Source organism: Cervus elaphus, chromosome 5, assembly GCF_910594005.1.
Source record: "Cervus elaphus chromosome 5, mCerEla1.1, whole genome shotgun sequence".
NCBI classification, from domain to species: Eukaryota; Metazoa; Chordata; class Mammalia; order Artiodactyla; family Cervidae; genus Cervus; species Cervus elaphus.
This window is the reverse complement of record NC_057819.1, coordinates 59,487,973-59,514,192: the sequence shown is the minus strand read 5'-3', so window position 1 is coordinate 59,514,192 and position 26,220 is coordinate 59,487,973. Positions and strand designations below refer to the sequence as shown.

Here is a 26,220-nt window from a genome sequence, read left to right as displayed (position 1 = left end):
TGTTCTCCACAGTGGCTGCACCATTTTACATTCTCACTAACAGTGCAGGATGCTTCCTTTTTCTCCACAGCCTCTCCAACATTCATTTGTAGATACTGTGATGATGGGCATTCTGCTCACTATGAGATGATGCCTCATGGTAGTTCTGATTTGCATTTCTCTAATAATTAATTATGTTGAGCATCTTTTCACATGTCTACCGACTAATAACTTTTAAAGATTAAGTGACATGAAGATTTTGTTAAACTCTTGGAACCAGAGTATGCCTACCTCTATGTTACAGCTGTCATCTTCCATGTTCTTTTTTTTTAATATGCGACTTTTAACATGCTGCTGTTTTGTAACAATTTTAAGAAAAACAAGAATTTTCCAAAGTTCTCAGAAAGTACTGGCATCCATTTTAGCTCCTGAAAAAACTTCCTTGTCACTGTGTTTGCAGGTATGAGTTTGTTAAACTCTACAAAGAACCCCACCCCCAAGTCTCTACCCCACAAACTCCAGTTCAAATACCACTTCTTTCATAAAGCCCTTCCCAGCAAGCACAGGCTTCACTACTCACGTCTCCAGGCAACCACACCCTCTACTTCTGTTTAGCACTTAGTATAATATATTTTAATTCACTTTTTATCAGTTACTCAAGACCACATTGGACACTTGTTGAGGGAGCTATCTTTTCTTACTCAAAAGTTTCAGGCTGGAGTCTGATAAAGCCTCAAAGATTTTTTGTTGACTAAGTGATCAAAGGTTATGTAACAAAAGTAGCCATAATGATACCATGCAATTTTCATGGTTAAAAAACCAAGTAATCACTGACTACCAAGATTAGACAGAAACACCAAATAATGTCAACATGGGTTAAATGCCATTTTTTTTTAACATTCATCATTATTCATTTAATTATTATAACTCACTGATAACTCACGTAGTAATGCTATTAACAAATGGAACAATATCAGGAATTTCAGTCAAGAGGGAAAGACAAGAAGAAAAATCTATATATTAAATGGGACTTAGAAACTTATCAATCAAATGCAGTGTCTTTGGATCCAGATTCCAACAAATTCAACTGTTATGGGAAGGAGGTAATAGGAGAGACAAAAATGTAAATGAATATCAGGGGAAAAAGACTAATTCTCTGTAATCTCAAGGAACTGCTGTTTACTTTTAGGTGTGACAAGGATTCAGTTCAGTTCAGTCGTTCAGTCGTGTCCAACTCTTTGCGACCCCATGAACCGCAGCATGCCAGGCCTCCCTGTCCATCACCAACTCCCAGAGTTTACTCAAACCCATGTCCATTGAATCGGTGATGCCATCCAACCATCTCATCCTCTGTTGTCCCCTTCTCTTCCTGCCCTCAATCTTTCTCAGCATCAGGGTCTTTTCAAATGAGTCAGCTCTTCGCATCAGGTGGCCAAAGTATTAGAGCTTCAGCTTCAGCATCAGTCCTTCCAATGAACACCCAGGACTGATCTCCTTCAGGATGGACTGGTTGGATCTCCTTGCAGTCCAAGGGACTCTCAAGAGTCTTCTCCAACACCACAGTTCAAAAGCATCAATTCTTCAGTGCTCAGCTTTCTTTACAGTCCAACTCTCACATCCATACATGACCACTGGAAAAACCATAGCCTTGACTAGACAGATCTTTGTTGACAAAGTAATGTCTCTGCTTTTTAACATGCTGTCTAGGTTGGTCATAACTTTCCTTACAAGGAGTAAGCGTCTTTTAATTTCATGGCTGCAGTCATCATCTGCAGTGATTTTGGAGCCCAGAAAAATAATGTCAGCCACTGTTTCCACTGTTTCCCCATCTATTTGCCATGAAGTGATGGGACCAGATGCCATGATCTTAGTTTTCTGAGTGTTGAGCTTTAGGCCAACTTTTTCACTCTCCTCTTTCACTTTCATCAAGAGGCTTTTTAGTTCATCTCCACTTTCTGCCATAAGGGTGGTGTCATTTGCATATCTGAGGTTATTGATATTTCTCCCGGCAATCTTGATTCCAGCTTGTGCTTCCTCCAGCCCAGCATTTCTCATGATGTTCTCTGCATAGAAGTTAAATAAGCAAGGTGACAATATACAGCCTTGATGTACTCCTTTCCCAATTTTGAACCAGTCTGTTGTTCCATATCCAGTTCTAACTGTTGCTTCCTGACCTGCATACAGGTTTCTCAAGAGGCAGGTCAGGTGGTCTGGTATTCCCATCTCTTTCAGAATTCTTCACAGTTTATTGTGATCCACACAGTCAAAGGCTTCGGCACAGTCAATAAAGCAGAAATAGATGTTTTTCTGAAACTCTCTTGCTTTTTCGATGATCCAGTGGATGTTGGCAATTTGATCTCTGGTTCCTCTGCCTTTTCTAAAATCAGCTGGAACATCTGGAAGTTCACGGTTTACGTATTGCTGAAGGCTGGCTTGGAGAATTTTAAGCATCACTTTACTAGCGTGTGAGATGAGTGCAATTGTGTGGTAGTTTGAGCATTCTTTGGGATTGCCTTTCTTTGGGATTGGAATGAAAACTGACCTTTCCCAGTCCTGTGGCCACTGCTGAGTTTTCCAAATTTGCTGGCATATTGAGTGCAGCACTTTCACAGCATCATCTTTCAGGATTTGAAATAGCTCAACTGGAATTCCATCACCTCCACTAGCTTTGTTCACAGTGATGCTTCCTAAGGCCCACTTGACTTCACATTCCAGGATGTCTGGCTCTAGGTGAGTGAATACACCATCGTGATTAACTTGGTCATGAAGATCTTTTTTGGTACAGTTCTTCTGTGTATTCTTGCCACCTGTTCTTAATATCTTCTGCTTCTGTTAGGTCCATATCATTTCTGTCCTTTATTTAGCCCATCTTTGACAAGGATATTGTGGTTCAAAAGAGCATTATCTTTGAGAGTTATGATAAAACAATATAATACTGGACTTTCTGTCAAAATAATGGGGGTGGGGTGGTAAGGAGTACAGGAGAAACAGGACTGGCTATGTGGCAATAGCTATTGAAGGTGAACACTGAGGATGTGTAGTTTAATTTTATTTCTCTGCCCGCACATGCTCAAAATTTTCCAAACTAAAAAGTTTAGATAGTAGTTTTAAGAAAGCATTAGGTGTCCGCTGCATGCGATGGCTGGTGGGGGCCGCCCTCCACTGCTTTCTGGCTCTGGTTTGTATCCTGCTGTCTGGGGGCGGCGATCCCCACACATGGGTTGTGACATGCCGTCCCACTCCTTTCTGAGGTTCATGACCTTATACAGACAGCATCCCATTCTTACTTCTACCCTGCACTGGAAACCCAGCCCTGTTACCCTAATTCTGCCTGAGACAGAGGCCCAGGCAACCCCCAGCACAGCTTAAGAGTCAGTCAACAGGCCAGCTTCCCAACAGCTCTAAGAACCACACTTTCTTTATCAGACAGCCCAGAGCTAAGACCACATTCCAGCCAATTTGTCTCAAGGCACAGAAACCAGAGATATAGTTGGCCCTCAGAATCCAGTGGGGACTGTTCAAGGATCGCCACAGACACCAGAATCCAAGGATGCTGAAGTCCCTTACATAAAAATGGCATAATACTTGCATATAACCTATACATATCCTCCTATATACTTTAAATCATCTCTAGATGACTTGCAATATGTAATACAAGCAGACAGACCTCAGAGGTTCAATTTTAAAAGACTGGAATTGCAGGCTCAATTCCAGATAACTGTAATAAAACAAATGTTGCAATAAAGCAAGTCACACACATTTTGTGATTTCCCAGTCAGTATACACAGCTATGTTCTTAATATGAAAGTGAACGTGTTAGTTGCTCAGTCATGTACGAGTCTTTGGGACCCCATGGACTGTAGCCCACCAAGCCCCTCCGTCCATGAGATTCTCCAGACAAGAATACTTGGGCAGCTTGCCATTTCCTTCTCCAGGGGATCTTCCCAACCCAGGGATCAAACCTGGGTCACCCGTGTTGTAGGCAGATTCTTTACCGTCTAAGCCACGAGTTCACTGAGTGTGCAATAGCATTATATCTTTAAAAAGCAATGTACATACCTTAATTTAGAAACATTTTACTGCTATAAAATGCTAACCATCATCTGAGCCTTCACTGAGTCGTGATCTCTTTGGCATAGTCCCATCAAAGATCACTGATCACAGACTGCCACAACAAATGTATTAACAATGAAAAAGTTTGAACTTTAACAAAAACTATCAAATGTGACTGAGTCAAAAAGGGAGCAAATTTCATTGGAAAAATGGCACCTAAAGACTTGCTTAACATAAGGTCACCACAAGCCTGCAATAAAAGCACAATATCTGAAAAGCACAATAAAGTCTAATGAAAATACTATGTAAATAGTTGTGAATACAATGTATATGATAGACAAAGAGTTGTCAGCATGTAGAAAATGCAAGTTTTACTTTTTGGAACTTGCCAGAATCTTTTTTCAAATATTTTTGATCTGCAAAGGCAAACCCCACGGATACAGAACCCTGTGTTTCTGTAGAGCTAAACTTCAGCACCGTTCTGCCTAAAGTTCTCCCCACCCCGGGTACCAAGATGCCTTCATAGTTCTCCACTTCCTTCCCGCACCACTCTAGAGGTAATGGTGCCCCATCCCGCTCCCTGGCTCCTTGCCCTTCTCAATTTTGTTTTTCTTTTTTTTTCTTTTTTTTTTTTTGGCCTAATCAGGTGGCTTGTGGGATCTTAGTTCCCAGACCAGGAATTGAACCCAGACCCTCAGCAGTAAGAGCAGAGTCCTAAACACTGGACTTCCAGGGGATTCCCTCAATTCTATCTTGTAGCACCTACTGCTACTTCACAATAAGTTTGTCTACCACCCTCCTTTCCAAACTGTAACCTCCCTGAGGGCAGGGACTTTGCTCGGCTTGCCTCTGCGTGCTCAGATTCTCAACAGCAACTGAAACACAAAAGCAGATCAGACGCATATGCAGAATGCTCCGGATCCCAGGAAATAGGACTAAATGTCAAAGAGGGCTGAGAACAAAAAACTGATACTATTAACATTAACTAAGAACATGCGCTTTCCCCACCCACACGCCCACACCCACTTCATGCACTAACAGGGTGATTTCATGGCGCTACTTTTATCCACTCTGACATTTAGACTGTTCCAAAGAGCTGAAAAATCAGTGACTATAGGGGCATATTAATAATAGCTGAATATGTCAGTTTGTGCCAGAAAAAAACTCAATGCAGACACAGTACCTTCACGTGCCCACTTCAGTATTTACAACAGACACAAATCATCTCAGAATTTAGGGTGCAGTGTGAATTACATTAAAGCCTTTAGAGGCCATTGGTGTTGGTTATTTTAAGTAAAAAATCAGTGCTTTCTACCACATATAAAATAGATTAATAAGGACCTACTGTATAGCAAGCACTGAAAACTCTACTCAATACTCTGTAATGGCCTATATGGGAGAAGGATCTTAAAAAGAGTAGATGTATTTGTGTATGTATAACTGATTGACTATGATGTACACTTGAAATTAATACCATATTGTAAATTAACGATACACCAATAAAAAAAATTTTAATACAGATAGATTTTAATAAACAACATTTGGTTGTGCAACTTGGGGTAAAACAATCAGTGCTCTGCTCCTCCTTCTCCTACTACAATTCTACCAGCTAGAAATCCCGACCAGCAACTGGCCTTGTGACAGCTACATCTAGGAAGCTGGCTGCGCTGGCAGGCAGTTCAGAGTGTCTGGTTCTAGCCTGACCTGACTGCGGCCCTCAGCTGCCACGTCATCCTGGGCAAGGTGCTGCACCTGTTTCCTCATCTGTGAATCAGGGGGCAATCACAGGGTCTGGATCACAAGGCTGATATGAGAATTAAAGGCCTGAGTAACAGGGACACAGCCTAGACCAGTACCAGGCAGAGGGTAAAGGTCAGTTCTCCTAGCTGTCATGATCAGCAGTGTTACCACCACAGCTGATCTCACTCAGACACTTACGTGTGCATGCTTAGTCGCTCAGTCACATCTGACTCTCTGCAACTCCCAGAACTGTAGCCCGCCAGGCTCCTCTGTCCGTGGGATTCTCTAGGCAAGAACACTGGAGTGTGTTGCCATTTCCTCCTCCAGCTTACACACTTACACTTTAACATAATTCTAGGAAGTACTCATTCTCAAGAACACAGAAAAAAATAGACTGTCATTTTTTTTTCAAGGCCTGAAAAAACTGGTGACGATACAGTGCATCATAATCCAAAGGGGATTCTGCTGTAAATCTCTGTTGAGTCAATGAATGTCAGGAGGAAGACACAAGCTTTTAAGAAATGTTGGTAAACACTATTCAATGCCCTCAGAATTCATGTGAAAGATCATGCACATAATGCACTCAGCATAGCATTGGGCACATGGAGAGCACTCAACAGAGGGGAGCTGTTACTGCTACTGCCGTGATCGTGTATTTCAAGGCAAAGTGGGATTTTAAAGTCTTGCAGGTTCAAGTTCTCTTCCTCTGCACACAGCCTAGAAACCCACAGAATGAGGCAAGTTCCAACACTGCCCTGCTATCCCTCTGCCTCCCCATAAGTTGTTTTTTTGCTGTTTTTTTAAGGAAAGAAATTTTTGACTGCACTGGCTCTTTTTTGCTGCACATGAGCTTTCTCCAACTGGGGTGAGTAGGGGCCACTCTCCAGTTGCAGCCTGTGGGTTTCTCATTGCAGTGGCTTCTCTTGTTGCAGCACATAGGGTCTAAGGTATGCAAGCTCAGTAATTGTGTCATGGGCTCAGCAGTTGCAGCTCAAAGGCTTACATGCCCCGAGACACATGGGATCTTAGTTCCCAGACCAGGGATCAAACCCATGTGCCCTGCATTAACAGATGGATTCTTAACCACCAAACCGCCAGGGAAGTCCCTCCATAAGTTTCCTGCTTTTGTCTTCTTGATATGTTAAGATGATTCTTTGTGAGACTTATTTCAATGCAACTGCTCCAGGGCTAACAAAAATCTAGGAAGTGTTGATACATTTCAAAGCACTTTTTTACAAATGAAGACACAGGCCCTTGGTCGAGAGGTTCAGAAACTTGTCTAAGATCTCACCATGAGCGGTGCCAGCAGGCAACTAAAAATCCAGGCTCCCCAAACCCCACCCAGGCTTCTTTCCATTACCAGGTACTACTCACCCACAGATAAACACACCAAAACCTCCCCCAGAACCAGCTTCTACACCTGGATTTCCCCCCACTTAAAGACGGACATATTCATTAACAACCCATCACTCACCATGATTTCCCTCTGTTCTTCCAGATTCTTCAAAAAATTAGAAAATTCACGCAAGGAAGCATCTGTAAGGAGAAAGGCATCATTATTTCATGGCCAAAGCAAAGGAAAGCCAACCAAAACCTCGTCTTTACATACCTATGCAGCGTTCATCATCGGTCTCTGCATCTCCGATGAACTCGAATTTGAAGTCTCTGAGGGAGTGCGCGAACTTCCGCTGGGCTGCCGAGAGACCTGGAAAGAAAGAGGGAGTGACCACGGGCGTCCTTGCTTCCAGTCAAGCTTTAGCATGAACTGATTCCTCCTCAGACAGCAGAGCTGTGGAGCTTTCCTCCACATGAGCTGTGACAAGGCCCAACCCAGCTCCTCAGCCACGGGGCCCGGCATCCCGCCTGGGCACTCCCTGGGAGTTTGTCTGCGATGTTCTAGGATGGAGCAGCTGCTGGAGAAAGATTTATACTGCTCCCAAAAGCACTTTCCCGTTCTCTACTCACACAGATCAGAACGTGGGCCAATTCTAAAGTTCCAGCTATCACCAGGGGCACACCACACCTGATAGCATGTCCCGAGGCTTGATGACATCCAACCAGGTGCCGAGATTTCAAATATAAACATCTCAAAGCCCAGTCAGCCCCCCAGATGCCCTTAACTGATGGTCCAACTCTGGCTGGAGAAACCCAGAGGATTCAAAGAGCTTTCAAAGCAAACAGCAGCAGCGAGGTAAGCCAAAGGCCAAGCTTAAATGGCAGAAAGAATTCATTCGCCAAAAGACCTATAGGGCCTCATCTATTTTTTTTTTCCTAATTGGTGATTCATAGAAAATAGTGGAAATAGTTCTACTTCTGTAACAGGCTAACAGTTATGTTACAGGCCACACACCATGCTACAAGATATGTGTTTCTTTAACCTCACTCAATACTCTTAAGAGATAAATAAAGGCTATCCCCATTTTACCATGGAGTGCCAAAGCTCAGAGATATTAAATAACTAGCACTATGTCACACAGCTACTACAACAGCAAAGGTCTGATCGCTTCCAAAGTCGTCTGTACAAAACCCATGCCCTTGACAGGGTACAATCCTGTTTCTAAAGCACCCTAAAAGCTGCTGCTCCCCAGTGCCTGCAGCCTGTGTGGCCCCTGGCTCACTACAACGAATACTGACAGACTGTGTTAAGTTAAAACTTCCTGTCAAGCAAATAGAAAAGCTGAAAAAGCAAAACACCAGTCCGTAACTGTTGATCAGAGCACTCACACAAAAAGCAAACACGGACAAGAAACCGAAGCACTGGTCATAAACACTGAGGGCTGTTTTTAATAAGATGGTGTAAGATGGTAGCAGCAAAAAGCTTCTCTTTCTTAGTCATTGTATTATAGCTAACAAGCAAAGAGTGAAAGAAAAAATTTCTTATTTTTACATTGGAAAAAAAAAAAGCTTTTTAACCAACTCTTTACCTCCACTCATTAAGCACAATGATTCTCCAATCCCCTCCCTGACAAGCTGCTGCTCCCCACTTCTTAAACTTCCTAATAACCCTCACCAGTTCTGGCAGCCGCTCCCATGGTCTGGTTGTTTATTTTTTTCTGGTGGCGCTGAGTCTTTCCTGTGGCATGTGGGCTTTCTGTAGCGGTGGCTCACGGGCTTAGCTGCCCTGTGGAATGTGGCGTGTGGAATCTTCTCAGACCAGGGACGGAATCCGGGTCCCCTGCACTGGCAGGTGGATTCTTAACCACTGGACCACCAGGGAAGTGCTTTTAAGTTTTTTCTTAACAGATTCTATTTTAGGGTAGTTGCAGGTTCACAGCAAATTGTGGAGAAGTTAGAAAGGTTTTCCCTAGAACCCCTGCCCTGATATGCATAGCTTCCCTCATTATCAACAACCTCCACTATCACGGTTTTGGAAACCTCATTCTTCCAAAGCTAAACCAGAAACCTTTTAGAAGGTGACACAGGATCGTAATTTCTTACCCTTGGAGTATGGAACAAAAGCACAACCATAATGTAAAATGTGATGGGTTGCAAGCATGGTCTCATTCTCCACCCCTCCTTTGTAGGAGCTTCTCTTTTCAATGGGATTCCTCAGCTCCTTTGGCAATAGGTAGAGTTTTATCCCACCCCCTGAATCTGGGCTGGCCTTGTGGCCAAAAGAATGTGATGACAGTGACACTGCTAATTCGGAACCTCCAGCTTGAGAACTCTGCACATCCCTGCTCCACTCCATTGAAAGCCTCTGGCCTCCATGTGATCAAGCCCCAGCTAGCCTCCTGAATGGTAAAAGATGTGTGGCCCAGGCCCCTCACTTATGCCCCATCGGTCAGACATCCCACCCATAGAAGCAGAGCTTCCCGCCTCAAAGGAGGCAGCCCAGAGGAGATCACACTGCCCAGCGGGCAGAGTCCAACCTGAAATAAAGACTGCCACTTAGGCCACTAGACATGGGGGTGATTTGTTACTAAGTAATAAATAGACTAATATAAAAAGGTTAATGAAATTTGACTGTATTAAAATTTTAAAGACATTAAAGAGTAAAGAAAAAGCACATACCACAAAGGTACAAAGAGCAGCTATGAGTCACTGAGGGAAGGCAGAAAGTCCCATAAAAAATTGGGCAAAACATTTGAATAGGCCCTTTGCAAAATGAAATGAAGGAAATCCAAATGGCCCCAAAACCACATGAAAAGGTGCTCAAACTCATTAGTGATTATAAAAATGAAAGGAAAACCTCAACATACCTCAGTACACGCATCAGGTTGACAAAAATCAGTAAGTCTGGCAACCTCAAGAGTTGGTGTAAGTGAAGCAACAAAAATTTTCACTTACTGCCAGCAAGGGTAAGAATTGGTATGTGGTGGTGGTGATTTAGTCACTAAGTCATGTCCGACTCTTTGTAACCCCTCAGACTGCAGCCCACCAGGCTTCTCTGTCCATGAGATTTCCCAGGCAAGAACACTGGAGTGGGTTGCAATTTCCTTCTCCAGAGGATCTTCCTGACCCAGGGATAGAATATGCATCTCCTGCTTGGCAGGCAGATTCTTTAGCACTGAGCCACCTGGGAAGCCCAAAAATTGATATAATTACCTTTTTAAGTACTTTGGCATTATCTAATAAGTTTGATGAGAACCTACAACCTAAAATTGTCCTTCCAGGTAAATTCCTAAGATAAACTTTAGCACACGTGCACTTACAGATGTGTACTTTCTACAATATAAATTCACGCATCAACACAGATTAATCTCACAATTTGGAGAGAAAGAAGGAAGTCGCGAAAGAATCCACACAGTATGGTTGTTTCACATAAAGTTCAAAGCAAGCTCCACTAAACCTCATGTTTAGGTTGCATACACAGGTCACAAAATTACAGAACAATTAAAAACACTAAGTGAATCATTCTCTCAAAAGCCACACGATGTTCACCACTGGGGACAAGGGCAGAGGATGTAGCAGACTGCTATGAGGGGATTCAAAGGTTATTTTAATTTGTAACCTAGTGGTGAGTCTGTGGATATTTGCTTTCTCATTCTTCTTTAAAGCATACACCTGGTTCACATATTTCTGTATTTCCACCAAAAATTCACAGCTAAACAATAAAAATGTTTAAATCATAAAAATGTAAAGCCTGGGGATTTCCCTGGTAGTCCAGTGGTTAAGCTCTGCACTTCAACAGCAGGGGGGTACACGGGTTCGATCCCTGGTCAGGGAACTAATATGCCATATGTCAAGGGGCATGATAAATGAAATAATAAAGGTATATATCTTCTAAAAAAGTATAAACCCTGGCTATTGTGGCCAGTCCAGAGTTAATCCAGGCAAACATACAATTAATCCCTAGGACTGGCCATGCCGGCCTGTTCTTGGTTCACACAAGCCAGACTACCAGGCTTCAGAGTGAGGTCCCACCCTGGAAGGGCTCCTTCTCTGCCCTCACCCCCATCTGGCTGGCTCCTTCACAGAAACCTCCCCCTCGCACCGCCCTCCCCAACATCATCACCCCTGTGCCCTACACCCCACTCTGTTCCACAGTGCGCGATCTTCGCGGCGCTGCTCCCCCGAAACTGCCTCATTTAGTCAGTATCTCCTCGGGGTTCTCTCTCCTCCTACCTCAGCTTCTCTGGGCCCTGAGGCAGCAGCTGGCAGCCTTGTGCTTCCCTGTGCCTTTGAAACAGGGACCACACAGTCTGCTTCTCAATTCATGCAGCTATCTCCAAATAGTGAGCGTGTGGGCTTATTATCATTTTTAATAACTTGATCCTATTCCATTTTGCTAACGTTTGCCAGTTCTCAACAGGGGCATGTAACTGGTTCCATTTGTGTGTTTATATGTGTAAGTCTCTATGTACTTATTTATATATGCCATATATAGAAAGTGGAGCTGCTTAGTCGTGTCCGACTCTTTGCAGCCCCATGGGCTGTAGCCTACCAGGCTCCTCCATCCATGCAATTTTCCAGGCAAGAGTACTGGAGTGGGTTGCTATTTCCTTCTCCAGAGGATCTTCCCTACTCAGGGATCAAACCCGGGTCTGCCACATTGTAGGCAGATGCTTTACCATCTGAGCCACCAGGGAAAAAACAACATGTAAATGTTTACATTATACACACAGAACCACGCGTTAGTCACTCAGTCGTGTCAGAGGCTCTTTATGACCCCATGGACTCTAGCCCGCCAGGCTCCTCTGTCCAGAGAATTCTCTAGGCAAGAACAGTTGAGTGGGTTGCCATTCCCTTCTCCAAGGGATCTTCCCCACCCAGGGATTGAACCTGGGTCTCCTGCATTGCAGGCAGATTCCTGACCATCTGAGCCACCAGAGAAGCCCACAGAACCATAAATGCTGGTATAAAATCTATTTTTCCCCTCTGGAGTCTCTTCCTTTGAGTATTTTATCCAAAACTACTATATCAAAGAATACTTCAAGAAGCATGCTTTCATAATGCCAGGGCAAGATACTCTCCAGAAAGCTATAATTTAAATGCATCCATTTCTCAACATTAATTTCATAATTCCTAATCTCATCAGTTGAAAATATTTATAACAGCAGAATTGAACTGAATCATATTTGCACAGCTAATATGATACATTTCTTCCTTTATAAATACCATACTTTTCTCTCTTACCTCTGTGCTAGGTATTATAGTTACATCTATTTTTATTTTAGAATATAATCATTTTCCCCTCCACTGACTTCTTTCTAGTGTTACTAAGAGTTCATTATGAAAACTTCTTATTGCTTAAAAATCTCACCACACCAAACTCCAGTTCCATTTAATCATCACAAATATATCACCTTTTTTGTTATGTAGTACATTTTTTAAAATATTTGTTTGTTTTTGGCTGCATGAGGTCTTAGTTGTGGCTCACAGGCACTGCTGCCCTGAGGCAGGTGGGATCTTAGTTCCCCGACCATGTCCCCTGCGTTAGAAGATGGATTCTTAACCACTGGACCACGAGGGACGTCTGTATAGTACATTTCACATCCCCGGTGGCTCAGACAGTGAAGAATCCACCTGCAATGCAGAAGACCTAGGTTTGACCCTTTGCTTGCAAAGATCCCCTGAAAGAGGGCATGGCAACCCCCACCCCGCCCCCCCAGTATTCTTGCCTGGGGAATCCTCATGGACAGAGGAGCCTGGCAGGCTACGGTCCATGACACTGCCAAGAGTGGACACGACTGAGCGACTAGGCACAGCAGAGCACATTCTCTCATGTAGTTTATACTCCAAGACCTCTGCTGCCTTTTCAGACACAACAAAATCGTTAGCCAGTTTACTACATTTAGTACAGTCCATTAAAGTACAAAGATGCTTTGTGCCAAAGATAAAGGTGTATCATAGCACAAGAAACTCCACCAGCCTAAGTAACAAGTTACAATGGCTGGCAGCACTCCTCTGCTAGGGTAAGGTAATGAAGGGCCCACTAGCTGTGACTACCTTTGTTGAGTGCATACTCTGTGCTAATGGACTTACAAATAATATTTCACTTATTTCTTATAACCAGCCTGTAGGGTGAGTGTTGACGCTACATTATCTTACAAATGGGTTAAGTAGGTTCAGAGATAGATTAGTGACTTGATCAAGGTCACAGACCTCTTTAGACTGCTCATATTATGTCCTGGAGGCAAAGGATCAACTCCTTGGTCTCTCAAGCTTCTACTGATGTCTTCTCCATCACACTGTTCTGACTTTTCAGATTTGACATGATTCCCAGGGCCCTTACACAGATCTCAACTAGTTCTCTTGAATGCCTCTAACTAAATGGAAAATTCATATACTGTATGCTTCTATGTCCCTCATCCTCTCCTACACGCTAATTCCCAAGGATGGTAAATTAGCACTACTCTCCAGGAACACCTTCAAGGCTGGCACATACCACTGGATAAGATGAACCCTTTGCTGTTGGTGGTGTTATTTAGTCTCTAAGTTATGTCTGACTCTTGCAACCCCATGGACTACAGCCCACCAGGCTCCTCTGTCCATGGTATTTCCCAGGCAGGAATACTGCAGTGGGTTGCCATTTCCTTCTCCAAGGGATCTTCCTGACCCAGGGATCGAACTCGAATCTCTTCTGTCCCCCGCCTTGGCAGATGGATTCTTTACCACTGAGCCACCTGGGAAGCCCAATACGATGCCTGTGTGTGCACAAATAGCACAGCTGACTTAAAAGAATTAAAGGGATCTGCACTCTTTCAACTGAACTTGCCGCTTCCAGTGTCTCCCAGAGTGGAACTTTTAGGTCTTTAATCTGCAGACAAATGGAAGAGAAAAATACAGGCACTAAAACTCTCCCCAGGGTTAGAAGAAGTTTGAGAGATGAGGAGTTGTATTTGAGACCTACTCAGTCTGAGATGCAGAATTCCACATGGAGAGATCCAACCACACTTTAGTTGCAGCATGTAGAATCTAGTTCCCTGACCAGGGATCAAACCTGGGTCCCCTGCATTGGCAGTGCAATGTCTTAGCCACTGGACCACCAGAGAAGTCCCCAACCACAGTTTAAATCCAGGTTTAGAGAGCCTCCAGACGCTGGCTGGAATTGCCCCACTCATCCTTGATGGTTTGACCAATGAGAAGATTACTTCTTACAGCACAGCCACCTATGAACCTAGTAGTTCTGAACTATTAGACACATACAGACACTTGGAAGGAAGGGAAACCTCTCTATTCGGATTGTTCTACGTCACTGCCAGGCAGCCCTCTGGGTACATGAGAGCCCCTGAAGTGACAAGCCTGGCCCTGGGAATAAGGTTGTAACTACAGGACTATCTGTGCAACTTCCAGTCCCATCAACCAAACCACTATAACTGGAACACATAAGGAACCATGGCATGCTCTCTAATTCTGGGTCTGAGATGGCAAATGAAACAGCCAATAAATGTACCTTCCTCACTCACTAAATTTGAAACTCAGGATTCTTCACCAACAGTATCAAATTCTAAACTCTTTTTCCAAATGGACAAACTGCACCTAGAAGCTCACATTCCTCAGCATGTAGAGACTGAAATCACTAGATTATCAAATATGCACCGGCTCTGCCAAGGCAAGTGCCACCACCCATTCTGCACATCAAAACACGTCCCCAAATTCTTCTGCGTTTTATTTAGAGAAGAACAGGGTGCAGACTCTAAGAACTTAATTTCTTTCACGTCAGATTCATGCCAAGGAAATAATGCTGATGTTAATCCAAGGAACTTGGAAGTGAAACAAAATTCCTCCAGGACTGTGGACTGGCTTCTCATTTTCCTTTGTGTTTTTCCAGATTTACAGAACTGACTGCAGCACCGTGTACAAGAATAGCATTCTGGCCTCTCTGTATTAGTCAAAAAAGAAAGAAAACAACTCATATGATAGATTTTTTAAGTGGTGCAAATGTCTCTCGAGCCCAGAATGCCTTACTGGGCTAGTCACGGCCTGAAGGCCACATCACAGGCTACACTTCGAGCAGCTCAAAGGCCAGTACCATCGGTGCAACTCTTAGATTAAAGCCCTCCTAGCCCTAACTCTCCAAATTCCAGCCCAATTAGAGTGCCTGTGTAGAGTTCTTCTTATTCACAGAATAAATCCCATCTCAAGTCACTAGTAATAGAATGGCCTGAACTGACAAACGTCGGGGGTAAAGGAACACGAGCTGAGTCCACAAAGATGCAGATGCCTCGAAACAAATGCATAAACCAGGACTCAATACCCAGTACGGAGGGGCTTCCCCGGCAGCTCAGCGGCAATCTGCCCGCCAAGGCAGGAGACATGGGTTCGATCCCTGATCTGGAAAGATCCCACAGACTGTGGGGTAACCAAGCCTGTGCTGCGCTCAGTCGCTCAGTCCTGTCCGACTCTTTGTGACCCCACGGACTGCAGCCCGCCAGGCTCCTCTGTCCATGGGATTCTCCAGGCAAGAATACTGCAGTGGGTTGCCATGCCCTCCTCCAGGGGATCTTCCTGACCCAGGGACTGAAGCCAGGTCTCCCACACTGCAGGCGGATTCTTTAGCATCTGAGCCACCAGGGAAGCCCAACTAAGCCTGCGGGCCACAACTACTGAGCCTGCGCTCTAGAGTCCAGGAGCTGCCACTACGGAAGTCCAAGTACCCTGGAGCCTGAGCTCCCCAAGAGAGACCAGTGCAATAAGAAGCCGCACACCTGTAACTAGAGAGTAGCCCCCACCCGCTCCAACTAGAGAAACGCTAACAAGGAGCAAAAAACCCCGCATGGCCAAAAATAAATAAAAACTAGAAAAAAGACCCAATGTGGGCATGACAGACAACCAGATACTGCTGACCAACGTGATCAAGTCATTGCGAAAAACACTTCAGAAGGGAATGATCTGGCAATGCAGAGAATCCCACAGGCAAGGACACCTGGGAGCCCACCACCCAATCCTCACCGCCCCACCCTGCCTCACTCCAGCCCTCAGCCACGCTGCACGCCTCTGCAGACTCGGAGACTCTTCTCCGGTGAGGGTGTGTATACGAGAGAGGAGCTGCCACGGCAGGCTGTCAGATGAGAACGACATCTCATTCAAACTTGGGCCACACATCTCTTCGTTCAAAGAAAATCTTGCTTACAGGGAGGACAGAGAAAACAGCGAACACTTCTATATTCATTTCCTATTGCTGCTCTAAGGTAAACTGCCACCAACTGAGCGGCTTAAAATAATACTAACTTATTATGTTCTATTTCTGGAGGTCAGAAGTCCAGACTGGGTCCATCGGGCCTATGTTCCTTCTCGGGGCCCTAGGGGAGAATACAGCTGCCGGCTTTTTCAAGCTCCTAGAGGGTGCCCACAATTCTTGGCTCATGCCCCCCAGCCATCAATCACATCCCTCCAACCTCTACTTCTGTCATTACATCTCCTCCTCTTACTCTTTTAAGGACCACCATGACTACAATGGGATCACCATGATAACACGGGATAATCTCACCGCCTCAAGATCCTTAACTAATCCCAACTGCAGAGTCTCTTCTACCTAAGATAACATTCACAGGTTATCCAGTAATTAGGAAGGGACATCTCTGGAGAGTCATTACACTGCCTACCATACCTGATGATGTCAGATACTCTCCTAACCACCATGCATTTATTGATTCATCTGGGTATCACCACAACTCCAAGAGGCAGGTTCTGTCATTATGCCCACTTTACAGAGGAGGAAACTGAGGCACACAGGTCAAGCAACTCACCCAAGATCACACAACTAGTCAACAGTGGAACCAAGAGATACTCACAATTGCTCAGGTGGAGGTAGGATGAAGAACCCTGCCTGATGCATCCCCATCTCCCACTGAGTGCTCCCCAGTGAGACCAGATCTTACGGGAGTCAATCTGAAAATCACAGACAGTCTTACCCTCACTCTGCAGGCAGGGAAGAAAGCACAACTGTGGACAGCTAGCTCAATTTCACACACCTAGTTCAAGGAGAGCACTAACTAAAACCCAGACGTTAGTCCAGAATTCACTCTTGGTAGAACCTGGTGAGGCAAAGAAAGACAGTAACAGGTACACTGCCGAGTGAGGGATACATGGTCCACCAGCTGAACAGCACGTCCCAGAGAGGGGCTGCAAAGGACGTGCACATGCACACACGTGTGTGCATGCACACGCATGCTGCGGGATAAGGCGAAGTGCTCAAGCATGAAAAAGAATAACCAGCTAACACACTCTCAACTTCTACCTTCTCTATTACATGAGAAAACAAGAAATGCTGATGGACCAACAAAAGCTAAATAACAAGAATGGATGGTGAAAACTAGGATCGTTGACACATCCAGAGAAGTACCTAAATCTGAGCAACAAAAACTGGTGGTCCTCAAAGCTTTAGAACAACAAAGGAAACCATTGACAAAACAAAAAGACAACCTAGTAAATGGGAGAAAATATTTACAAATCTTAAGATCCTCAAGGGGTTAACATCCAACATATATAAACAGCTCATACAACTCAATATTTTAAAAGTGATTAAAAAATGGGCAGAAGAACGGAACAGACATTTTCCCAAAGATATACAGATGGCCAGACATATAAAAAGATACTCAGCATCATTAATCAGAGAAATATAAATTAAAACCACAAAGAGATATCACCTCACACCTGTCAGAATGGTTATTATCAAAAAGATCACAAATAACAAATGCTGGCCAGGATGTGGGGGAAAGGGAACCCTCACACATTGTTGGCAGGAATGAAAATTGGTGCATCCACTGTGGAAAACAGTATGGAGACTTCTCAAAAAACTAAAAATAGAACTACCATATGACCCAGCAATTCCACTCCTGGGTAGGTATCTGAAAAATAAAATCAAAACACTAATTCAAAATGATACACATACCCCAATGTGAACAGCAGCATAATTTACAACTGCCAAAATAGGGAAGCAATCTAAGTATCCATCAACAAATGAAGGAATAAAGGAGGTGTGGTATAAATACACAATGGATTACTACTCAGCCATTAAAAAGAATGAAATTTTTGCCATTTGTAACAACATGGATGGACTTGCAGGTATTATTATACTAAGTGAAGTAAGTCTGCCAGAGAAAGACAACTGCTGTATGATATCACTTATATGTGGAATCTAAAAAGACACAATAAGCAAGAATAGTGGAGTGGGTTGCCACGCCCTCCTCCAGCGGATCTTCTTGACCCAGGGATTGAACCTGAGTTTCTAGCATTGGCAGGCAGGTTCTTTACCACTAGTGCCATCTGGGAAGTCCCAAGGTCATCATGGTGGGTCCTAATTCAATGACTGGTGTCCTTTGAAAAAAAAAAAAAGGATACGGAAACATGCAAAGTGAGAAGACAAGGTGAAGAGAAAGAGGGAGAAGAAGTCCATCTACCATCAAGGAGCAAGGCCTGGGCCAGATTCTTCCCTCTCAGCCCTGGGAATGAGCCACCTCTGCTGCTGACACCTTGATCTTGGACTTCTAATGTCCAAGACTATGCGACAATACATTTCCATTGCTTCAGCCGCCCCATCTGTAGGATTTTTGCTATGGAGGCCCTAAGAAAAAAATATACCATGATATTTTTCTCTTAAGAAAAATAGGTAACCTTGAGGTTCAAGGTAATATACAGAAGACAAGAAGGCTATTTGCAAGTACTGTTTTCCCAGATCGAGGATTTAAGCTCAATGACAAAACATAATATTATTCAAACATTTCGGAACTGAATATAGTAACTTGGCAAACAAAGTAGTTTCCAAAATATCTTAAGGAAGGGGAGACAGAAAAGAAAAATAAAACCACATACAGGGGATAATGTCAAGACAAGCTGCCTTGTTAACCACAGCATATGCTTAAGGTCCAAAATAAATATCAGCCAGGATTTAGATGTCCAGCGATCACCTGACAGAAAGAATATAAGCTTTCCCACCCTTCGGCCACCGTGTCACCATTTCATTGCGCGGACTAGATATTCAGCTGCTGACCAAAGCCAAGAGTCACGGTTTAAGTCTCCCATTTCTCACAAACACTTATATACTCATTTCCTTTAGTATTTTTCATCTTTTTTTTAAACTTTTGGCCATGCCACACAGCATGTGGAATCTTATTTCCCCAACCAGGAACTGAACCCACACCACTGCACTAGAAGCCAGAGCCTTAACCACTGGATCATCAGGGAAGCCTCTCGTTTCCTGCAAAATAAAGTTATTTGAATCAAACATGACTCACTCTAAGGAAGGGCTAAAACCTCCCCGTTTGTACCCCAAATCAAGCATTTCACAAGAAATGCCACAAGAAATGCCCGATGACTTGCACTGCCATTCACTCAGCACAGCCCTGGGCATGGGATAAAATGAGAGGATGTGACCGCCGACCAAGGAAGTCCACGGCCCCCACTGGATGGGCGATCACCATCCATTCTGCACAGAGTCAAAATGACACACTCCAGTGGAGTTCAGCAGAAGACAAACTCCAAAAAAAAAAAAAATTAAAGCCATCAGAAAAACAAAGCATAGAATGAGCGGGGGGGGGGGGGGGGGTGGTGAATAGGGTTCCCCAAAATGAGTTAAATTCATATCATAAACCACAGGGGAGACAGTGAGGCACCATGAACAAAATGAGGCAAATTCCTGCGATGGAAAGAGGACTCCATATATTCTGTGCGCTATGTAAGTTAGGGCCTCTGAATGCAAGCAATAAAGACAAGTCACGAGAACATAACTGCAAAGAGCCAGGGGAAAAAAATAGTGAACGACTTGTCCCGAGAACCTGCAGTACAGTCTGCCCTGGGACCGTCTCTCTGATGTTAATACCATGCGGCTTCTCTCTGAGTGTTTACTTTCCTCCCACTTGGAATCGGGTGTTTTCTTCTATTTCACATCAACTCCTCTTGTCAGAATTGCTGCTGCCTCAGAGGGTCTGCAGCCTGGCCATTCCTGGAAGGCCGGGGCCTTTCCAGCATCCTCACATCAGCTCAGACGCATTCTTTCAACTTCAGCTCCCGCTGCCTTTCCCATCTTCGTTCCCAAAGTGAAATCCTCAGGAGACTCAAACTGGCCCTGCTCACATCTTTCCCACGGAAGGCCGTGACACGAGCAGCTGTCTAGGACCCCTCCCCGCACATCAGCCAGCCCAGGGACAGCAGAGGAGGGCGAGCCCGACGTCCTCGGAGAGACACCTCCTCCCAGAGGCTGTGAGCGGGGCCACCCTCCCTGCTAAGAGCTGTGCAGTGGTTGGCAGAGGACATGAGTGACTACCCACAGGCGAGGCCAGGGAGGACAAAACATTCCCTTTAGAAACCTCCTACAATGCTGGGGGAAATGTTAACTGGTGCAGGTACTATGGAGAACAGTACGGAGGTTCCTTAAAAAACTAAAACCTAGAGGTGCCGTATGATCCTTCAAACCCACTCCTGGACACAGATTCAGGAAAAAAAACTCTTAACTCAGAAAAATACATACACCCCTATGTTCATAGCAGCACTATTTATAATAGTCAAGACACGGAAGAAGCAATCTAAATGTCCATCAGTAAATGAATAGATAAACAAGATGCGGTGTACACATACACACACACACACACAATGGAGTATCACTCAGCCATTAAAAAAGTTGAAATAACGTCATTTGCAGCAACAGGGATGCAACTAGAGATTATCATACTAAGTGAAGTCAGAGACATCTACCACTTATATGTGGAATCTGGAAAAAAGTTACACAAATGAACTTATTTACAAAACACAAATAGACTAAAAAAAAGCAAACTTAGGGTTACCCAAGAGGAAAGGGGATGGGGGAGGATTAGGAGTTTGGAATTAGGGGATACACACTATTATACATGAAACTGATAAACAACATGGTCCTACAGGATCGCACAGGGACCTATATTCAGTATCTTATAATAAACTACAAAGGAAAAGAATATGAATGTATATATACATGTATATACAACTGAATCATTTTGCAGTACACCAGAAACTAACACAACACTGTAAATGAACTATAGTTCAATTTTTTCTAAAAAGTAATTAAAAAAAAAAAAATCACATCTTTGGGACTCCCCTGGCAGTCCAGCAGTTAAAATTCATGCTTCCACTGCAAGGGGTACTTTGGGTTGAGGAACGAAGACCCTACATGTCACATGATACAACCATAAACATAACAAACAAACAAACAAAAAACAGAAAAAACACCACATCTTTAAAGGCCAAAGTTAATTTTGAAGGTTTTTCTATGCTATCATATAAAATTCCACACAAAAAAAGTCCCTAAGGGCAAAAACCAGTCCACTGAAAAAAGTGTAACAGGCATGGCCTCAGTCCATAAGATGGGCAATTTTAACGTAAGGAACTGTGCTCAACACACAGAAATGGCAACACTCATCACTGGCTAGAAAACCATTTGCAATTCAGCACTTCCAAATGGTTTAGGTGTGTGCCTCGCCATCAAGTATTTATTGAGCACTTCAGATGTGCTGGTCACTGCTCCAAGGAAATACCTTGCATGTTATTAGCTCCTTCAGTCCTCCCTACACCCAGGTTGGTAAGCATTTCCCACGGCATTTTATGGACAAGCACAAGAAGACAGAGTGTTAAGTTATGGAGCCAGGATTTGAACCCAGGAGCCAGCTTTCATTTTAAACTATCACAATCTGCTGCCTTGGGACTTCCCCAGTGGTCCAGTGGTTAAGACTCTGTGCTTCCAATGCAGGGGGCACAGGTTCGATCCCTGGCCGGGGAACTAAAGTCACACACGCCAGCAGCAGGTACAGCCAAAAACTTTTAAAACACTGGGAAAAGAAAACACACACACACACAACCTGCTACCTCACCACATGAAACACAAACATGGCCATGAGATGCTTTCCTCACAATGCCCTTACAACATACACACAGATAATCAAAGAGTCTTTCTAGATGGTGTTGAAATGTTAGAGGAGAGGTCTGAAATTTTCAGCAAAGGTTTTGGGACCAGCCCCCAGGAAAGGAAAGCTTCCCGGGATAAGAACAAGCTATGTGGAGGAACCCATAGCCAACAGGAAGGAGGAGACAGCAAGCTTGGAAAAGCTATTAGAAAACAAGTGTGCAGACTGGGTGGTGAGGTCTGTGAGGTCTGCCTCTCGGCTTCAGGCTTCCTCAAGGGCAGGGCCAACAGACAGACCAAGACCCTGGACAGCAGATCCCACACAACCCAGGTCTCTAGGGCCATCCTGCCACACACAGGGACCTCCCACAAACGCCCTGCTCACAGAGGGAGGTTATGTGAAGAAATAAGATACATGGCCAACCCGTGAAGCTGCTTAAAGCCTGAGAAAGGTACACACGTGCCCACAAAACAGTTTGGAATGTAAGCCCCCCACCAAAATCGTTACCAGTGATTTTCATTAGTTCCAAAATAGTCTTCATTTAGCAATACTTAATTTTATGATCAGAAAAAAGCAAGCTGAAGTCAAACAGAACCAAAGAACAGTTGACAGCTGATCATCAGGATAGGCAGAGATCTCAACATGCCTGTCTGTGATAGTTTATTTTACGTGTGACCTGGACTGGGCCTGGGGATGCCTAGTTAGCACATTAAGTCTCATTTCTAGGTTTCGTTGTGAAGTGTCTCCAGAAGAACTTACATTCCAATTGGCAGCCTCAGCAAAGCAGATGGCTTTCCCCCGTGTGGGTGTACATCATCCATCCACAAATAAACACACACACACAAATTCAATGTCACCAGTGATGAAAGGAATTTTTAAATCACGGCTTTCACACTTGATGGCCAACACTATTTTAAACCATAAAATTCAATCTCTGCAAGCATGTGGATGAGCCCTTTCATACACTGGTAGAAAAAAAGAAATGAAGAACCCACTACTGCTGCGTCTCCCTTATTCCCCCCAAAAGGGGAGAACGTAAATAACCTGGCATAGCAAAATGACAAATTTCTTTTGCACCCACAAAAGAGATATCATATGAGCAGCATTTGCAGAGCAAACACTCAGATAGCCAGTATAAGCACCACTGGCAGCAGATATGCCAACCTCTGAACATTTGACACAGTTTATGAAGTACAGTTAGTTGTTCTTTGAAAAAGTCTAATCACAAAGCTCCTTGGTGACAGGAAAGCGCAGTGACTGGGAACATGACTTCTGGTGTCAGACAGACTGGGGCTCACGCACTAGCGTCAATGGTGACCAGCTGGGTGAACCTGGGCAAGTGACCACCCATTCAAGCTTCAGTTTCAACACTGACAACTTGGGAATAATACTGGATTTTCTATAACAAATGGCAGCAAATGAAATTAATGAATCAAAGATTACTAAGTTATCCTGTCTGGGTGACACAACAAAAAGAGAAGCTGAGAGAGGAAGCAAATTTTTTTTTAATTGAAGTACGGTTGACTTACAATGCCACGTCAGTTTCTGGTGTACAGTAAAGTGATTCAGTAAGTTCTCTTGTATCATTTCTTTTTAGATTCCCCATGCCATACAATATTTCTCCTTCTCTGACTGACTTCACTCAGTATAACAATCTCCAGGTCCATTCATGCTGCCGCCAATAGCACAATTTCATTCTTTTTACGGCTGAATAATACTCCATTGTATATATGAACCACATCTTTATCCATGTATCCGTCAATGGACACTTAGTTTGGCTACTGTAAATAGCACTGCTATAAACACTGGGGTGCATGTGTCTTTCTGAATTAAGAGTTTTCTCTGGATATATGCCCAGGAGTGGGAGGTTTTGTTTTAAGAAGTAATATCCCCTGCCTCAGTAAGAAAACTTTGGGGCACTGTGCTTTGTTTGGACCACACTGTAAGGGGACACTGGCAAAACCCGAACATCCAAAAAAAAAGTTAAGAGGATGATGAGTCCAAAACCCCCACTGATGAAGACTCACTGTTAGAAAGGCAGAGTCGTAACTTCTGTTTGGGAATTGTGTAGATGTGCTGTCACGTCCAGCTCTCTGCAACCCCACGGACTCAGCCCGCCCGGCTTCTCTGTCCACGGGATGTCCCAGGCAAGAACAGTAGAGTGGGTTGCCATTTCCTTCTCCAGGGGATCTTCCCAGCCCAGGAATTTAACCCACGTCTCCTGCATTGGCAGGTAGATTCTTTACCACTGAGCCACCTGGGGGCCCCCTCCTGAATTGTGGGGGATGTTAATTAAAACAATTCTTCGATTCACCCTACATGATCTAAAAAACCCAATATAGGAAGAAGCTGAAGGAAGCAGATCTGGTTTAGGATAAAGCAGAACTTGCCAACTGTAATGCAATGGGCTTCCTCACTGAAAACAATTATGAGATAGCTTCAGTGTTTGTATCAGGGAGATACTGCTGAGGGTGGGAGGTCAGAACAGTGGTCCAAAAGGGTCCCTGTCCAATGCTAACAACTTCTAAGTCAATCAACAGTTACTTCACTATTAACATTCAGACTACTATCTCACCAGTGGCATCATAGCTTAACTATTAATATAATACACGCATCATGGATCAGAGAAGCAGGTTTGAAAACCTAACCATTATACTGCATAGGCTTTTTTTAAATGATTATAGTATATGGAATTTTTAATGAAATTTTACTCCAAATTCCCAGCAAATGATCTTAGCACATGGATTGCCGAGGCAAGTGTTTTAGCATAACTGACTGGAAAAATTCTACAAAGCACAATACGTGTAATTCCTTCTTCAGTAGGGATCAGAGATTTTACCTTTTCAGCAAAAATCCAAGAGTAGAAAAGAGGAAGAAAAAAGCAGAAAAAAAGAAACAAGTACACAGTACAAGAGAGTATCACCCTTTCTTCAGGCTCCTACGGTCATCATCACCCAAGTGCACTAAACAGAGCCGGTGTTTCATCCTGTTGATCATACCTCATTCTTGTGGAGCGGCAGGGAAAGTCTTAGGGGAAGAAGGAAATGCTTCCCTTCTCAGATCTCCAAAGAGTTTTGGCATCGGTTCACCTCTGACCCTATTATAATCTGTAAAATCTTGGAGATTAAAAAAAAAAAAATTACAAACTACCAAAGAGTCAACATCTGAATTTCCCCATTTCTCCAACTTTGCCATACAGAAAAAAAGCTTCCCAGGGAAACACTAGGAGAAGTATCTAATGTTGATGGAGGATACAGAGATTACATGTTAACAAGCCACAGAGAATGCTAAGCTATAATATTAATTTGGGGGGCAGCACCTTTGATCTTTGCTACATTCTCCACTTTATTTGAAGTAGAATATGAATGGTGATAACTAGCAAAAGACTCTTCTTTTGCGAGAAGGAACATTTTATAAGGTTATTCAGATGCTTTATAGTAAAAACAGAAGGTATACCCAGGAATCAAACCGGGATCTTCTGCACTGCAGGCAGATTCTTTACCAGCTGAGCTACGAGGGAAGCCCATGCTTATCTTAGACTTTATAAGAAATGATTACTATTAAAATGGGGACAAATACACAGCATGGCATTCAACCTTAATCAATATAACGTCAGACTCGATTATTTTTCTCTTGTACTCAGACAGGCTTTTCACTTGGGCAATAAACTCTTTGGTGGGTTAATGTTCTAAAGCCCAGAACACTGTAGCTCTGCAAGGTTCAAGTCTCTTCCAGACAACTCTCCGATTTGCTACAATGAAACACACCTTGGCTTTCTCATTAAGAACCTGAGTCAAATCCTGACTACGCAATTAACTAGGAACAGCACCCCTGAAATCAGTCACCTAACCTGACTGGGTCTCATGATTCCTGATCTATCATTAATATAAAATGAGAGTGCTCAATGACATGTTGTGGCCAATGCAGAAAAAGCAATGCCAACTTTCCCAACATTTTTAAATTCCTTTTAAAAATCCAACACTTAACGATGGATGCTTAGGGATAAAAATAGCATGGACTTATTTCCTCTGATACTCCCAGCTAAGTCCTAAAAACCCTAGAGGACTTCCCTGGTGGTCCAGTGGATTAGCATCTGCCTGCCAATGCAGGAGACACGGGTTTGATCCCTGGTCCTGGAAGATCGCACAAGCCATGGAGAAACTAAGCCTGTGCACCACTGCTGAGCCCACGA

At 43.7% G+C, this 26,220-nt stretch overlaps 1 protein-coding gene and 2 non-coding genes across 4 annotated transcripts in view; 1 reads left to right on the top strand and 2 right to left on the bottom strand.

Moving 5' to 3' along the window:
* The window catches only part of ARHGAP10 (Rho GTPase activating protein 10), a 358,558-nt gene that overhangs the window by 258,192 nt on the left and 74,146 nt on the right, over positions 1-26,220 (bottom strand). For both annotated transcript variants that reach the window (XM_043902572.1, XM_043902573.1), the window contains exons 2-3: positions 7,382-7,477; positions 7,247-7,308 (exon numbers count right to left, since the gene is read on the bottom strand). In XM_043902572.1, the coding sequence (XP_043758507.1) occupies positions 7,247-7,308; positions 7,382-7,477 (158 nt within the window). The remainder of the gene's footprint in view (positions 1-7,246; positions 7,309-7,381; positions 7,478-26,220) is intronic.
* On the bottom strand, positions 14,138-14,210 carry TRNAG-GCC. Its single transcript has one exon. It is a non-coding gene; the product is annotated as a tRNA-Gly (tRNA).
* Positions 21,832-21,904, top strand: TRNAG-UCC. The gene has a single exon. It is a non-coding gene; the product is annotated as a tRNA-Gly (tRNA).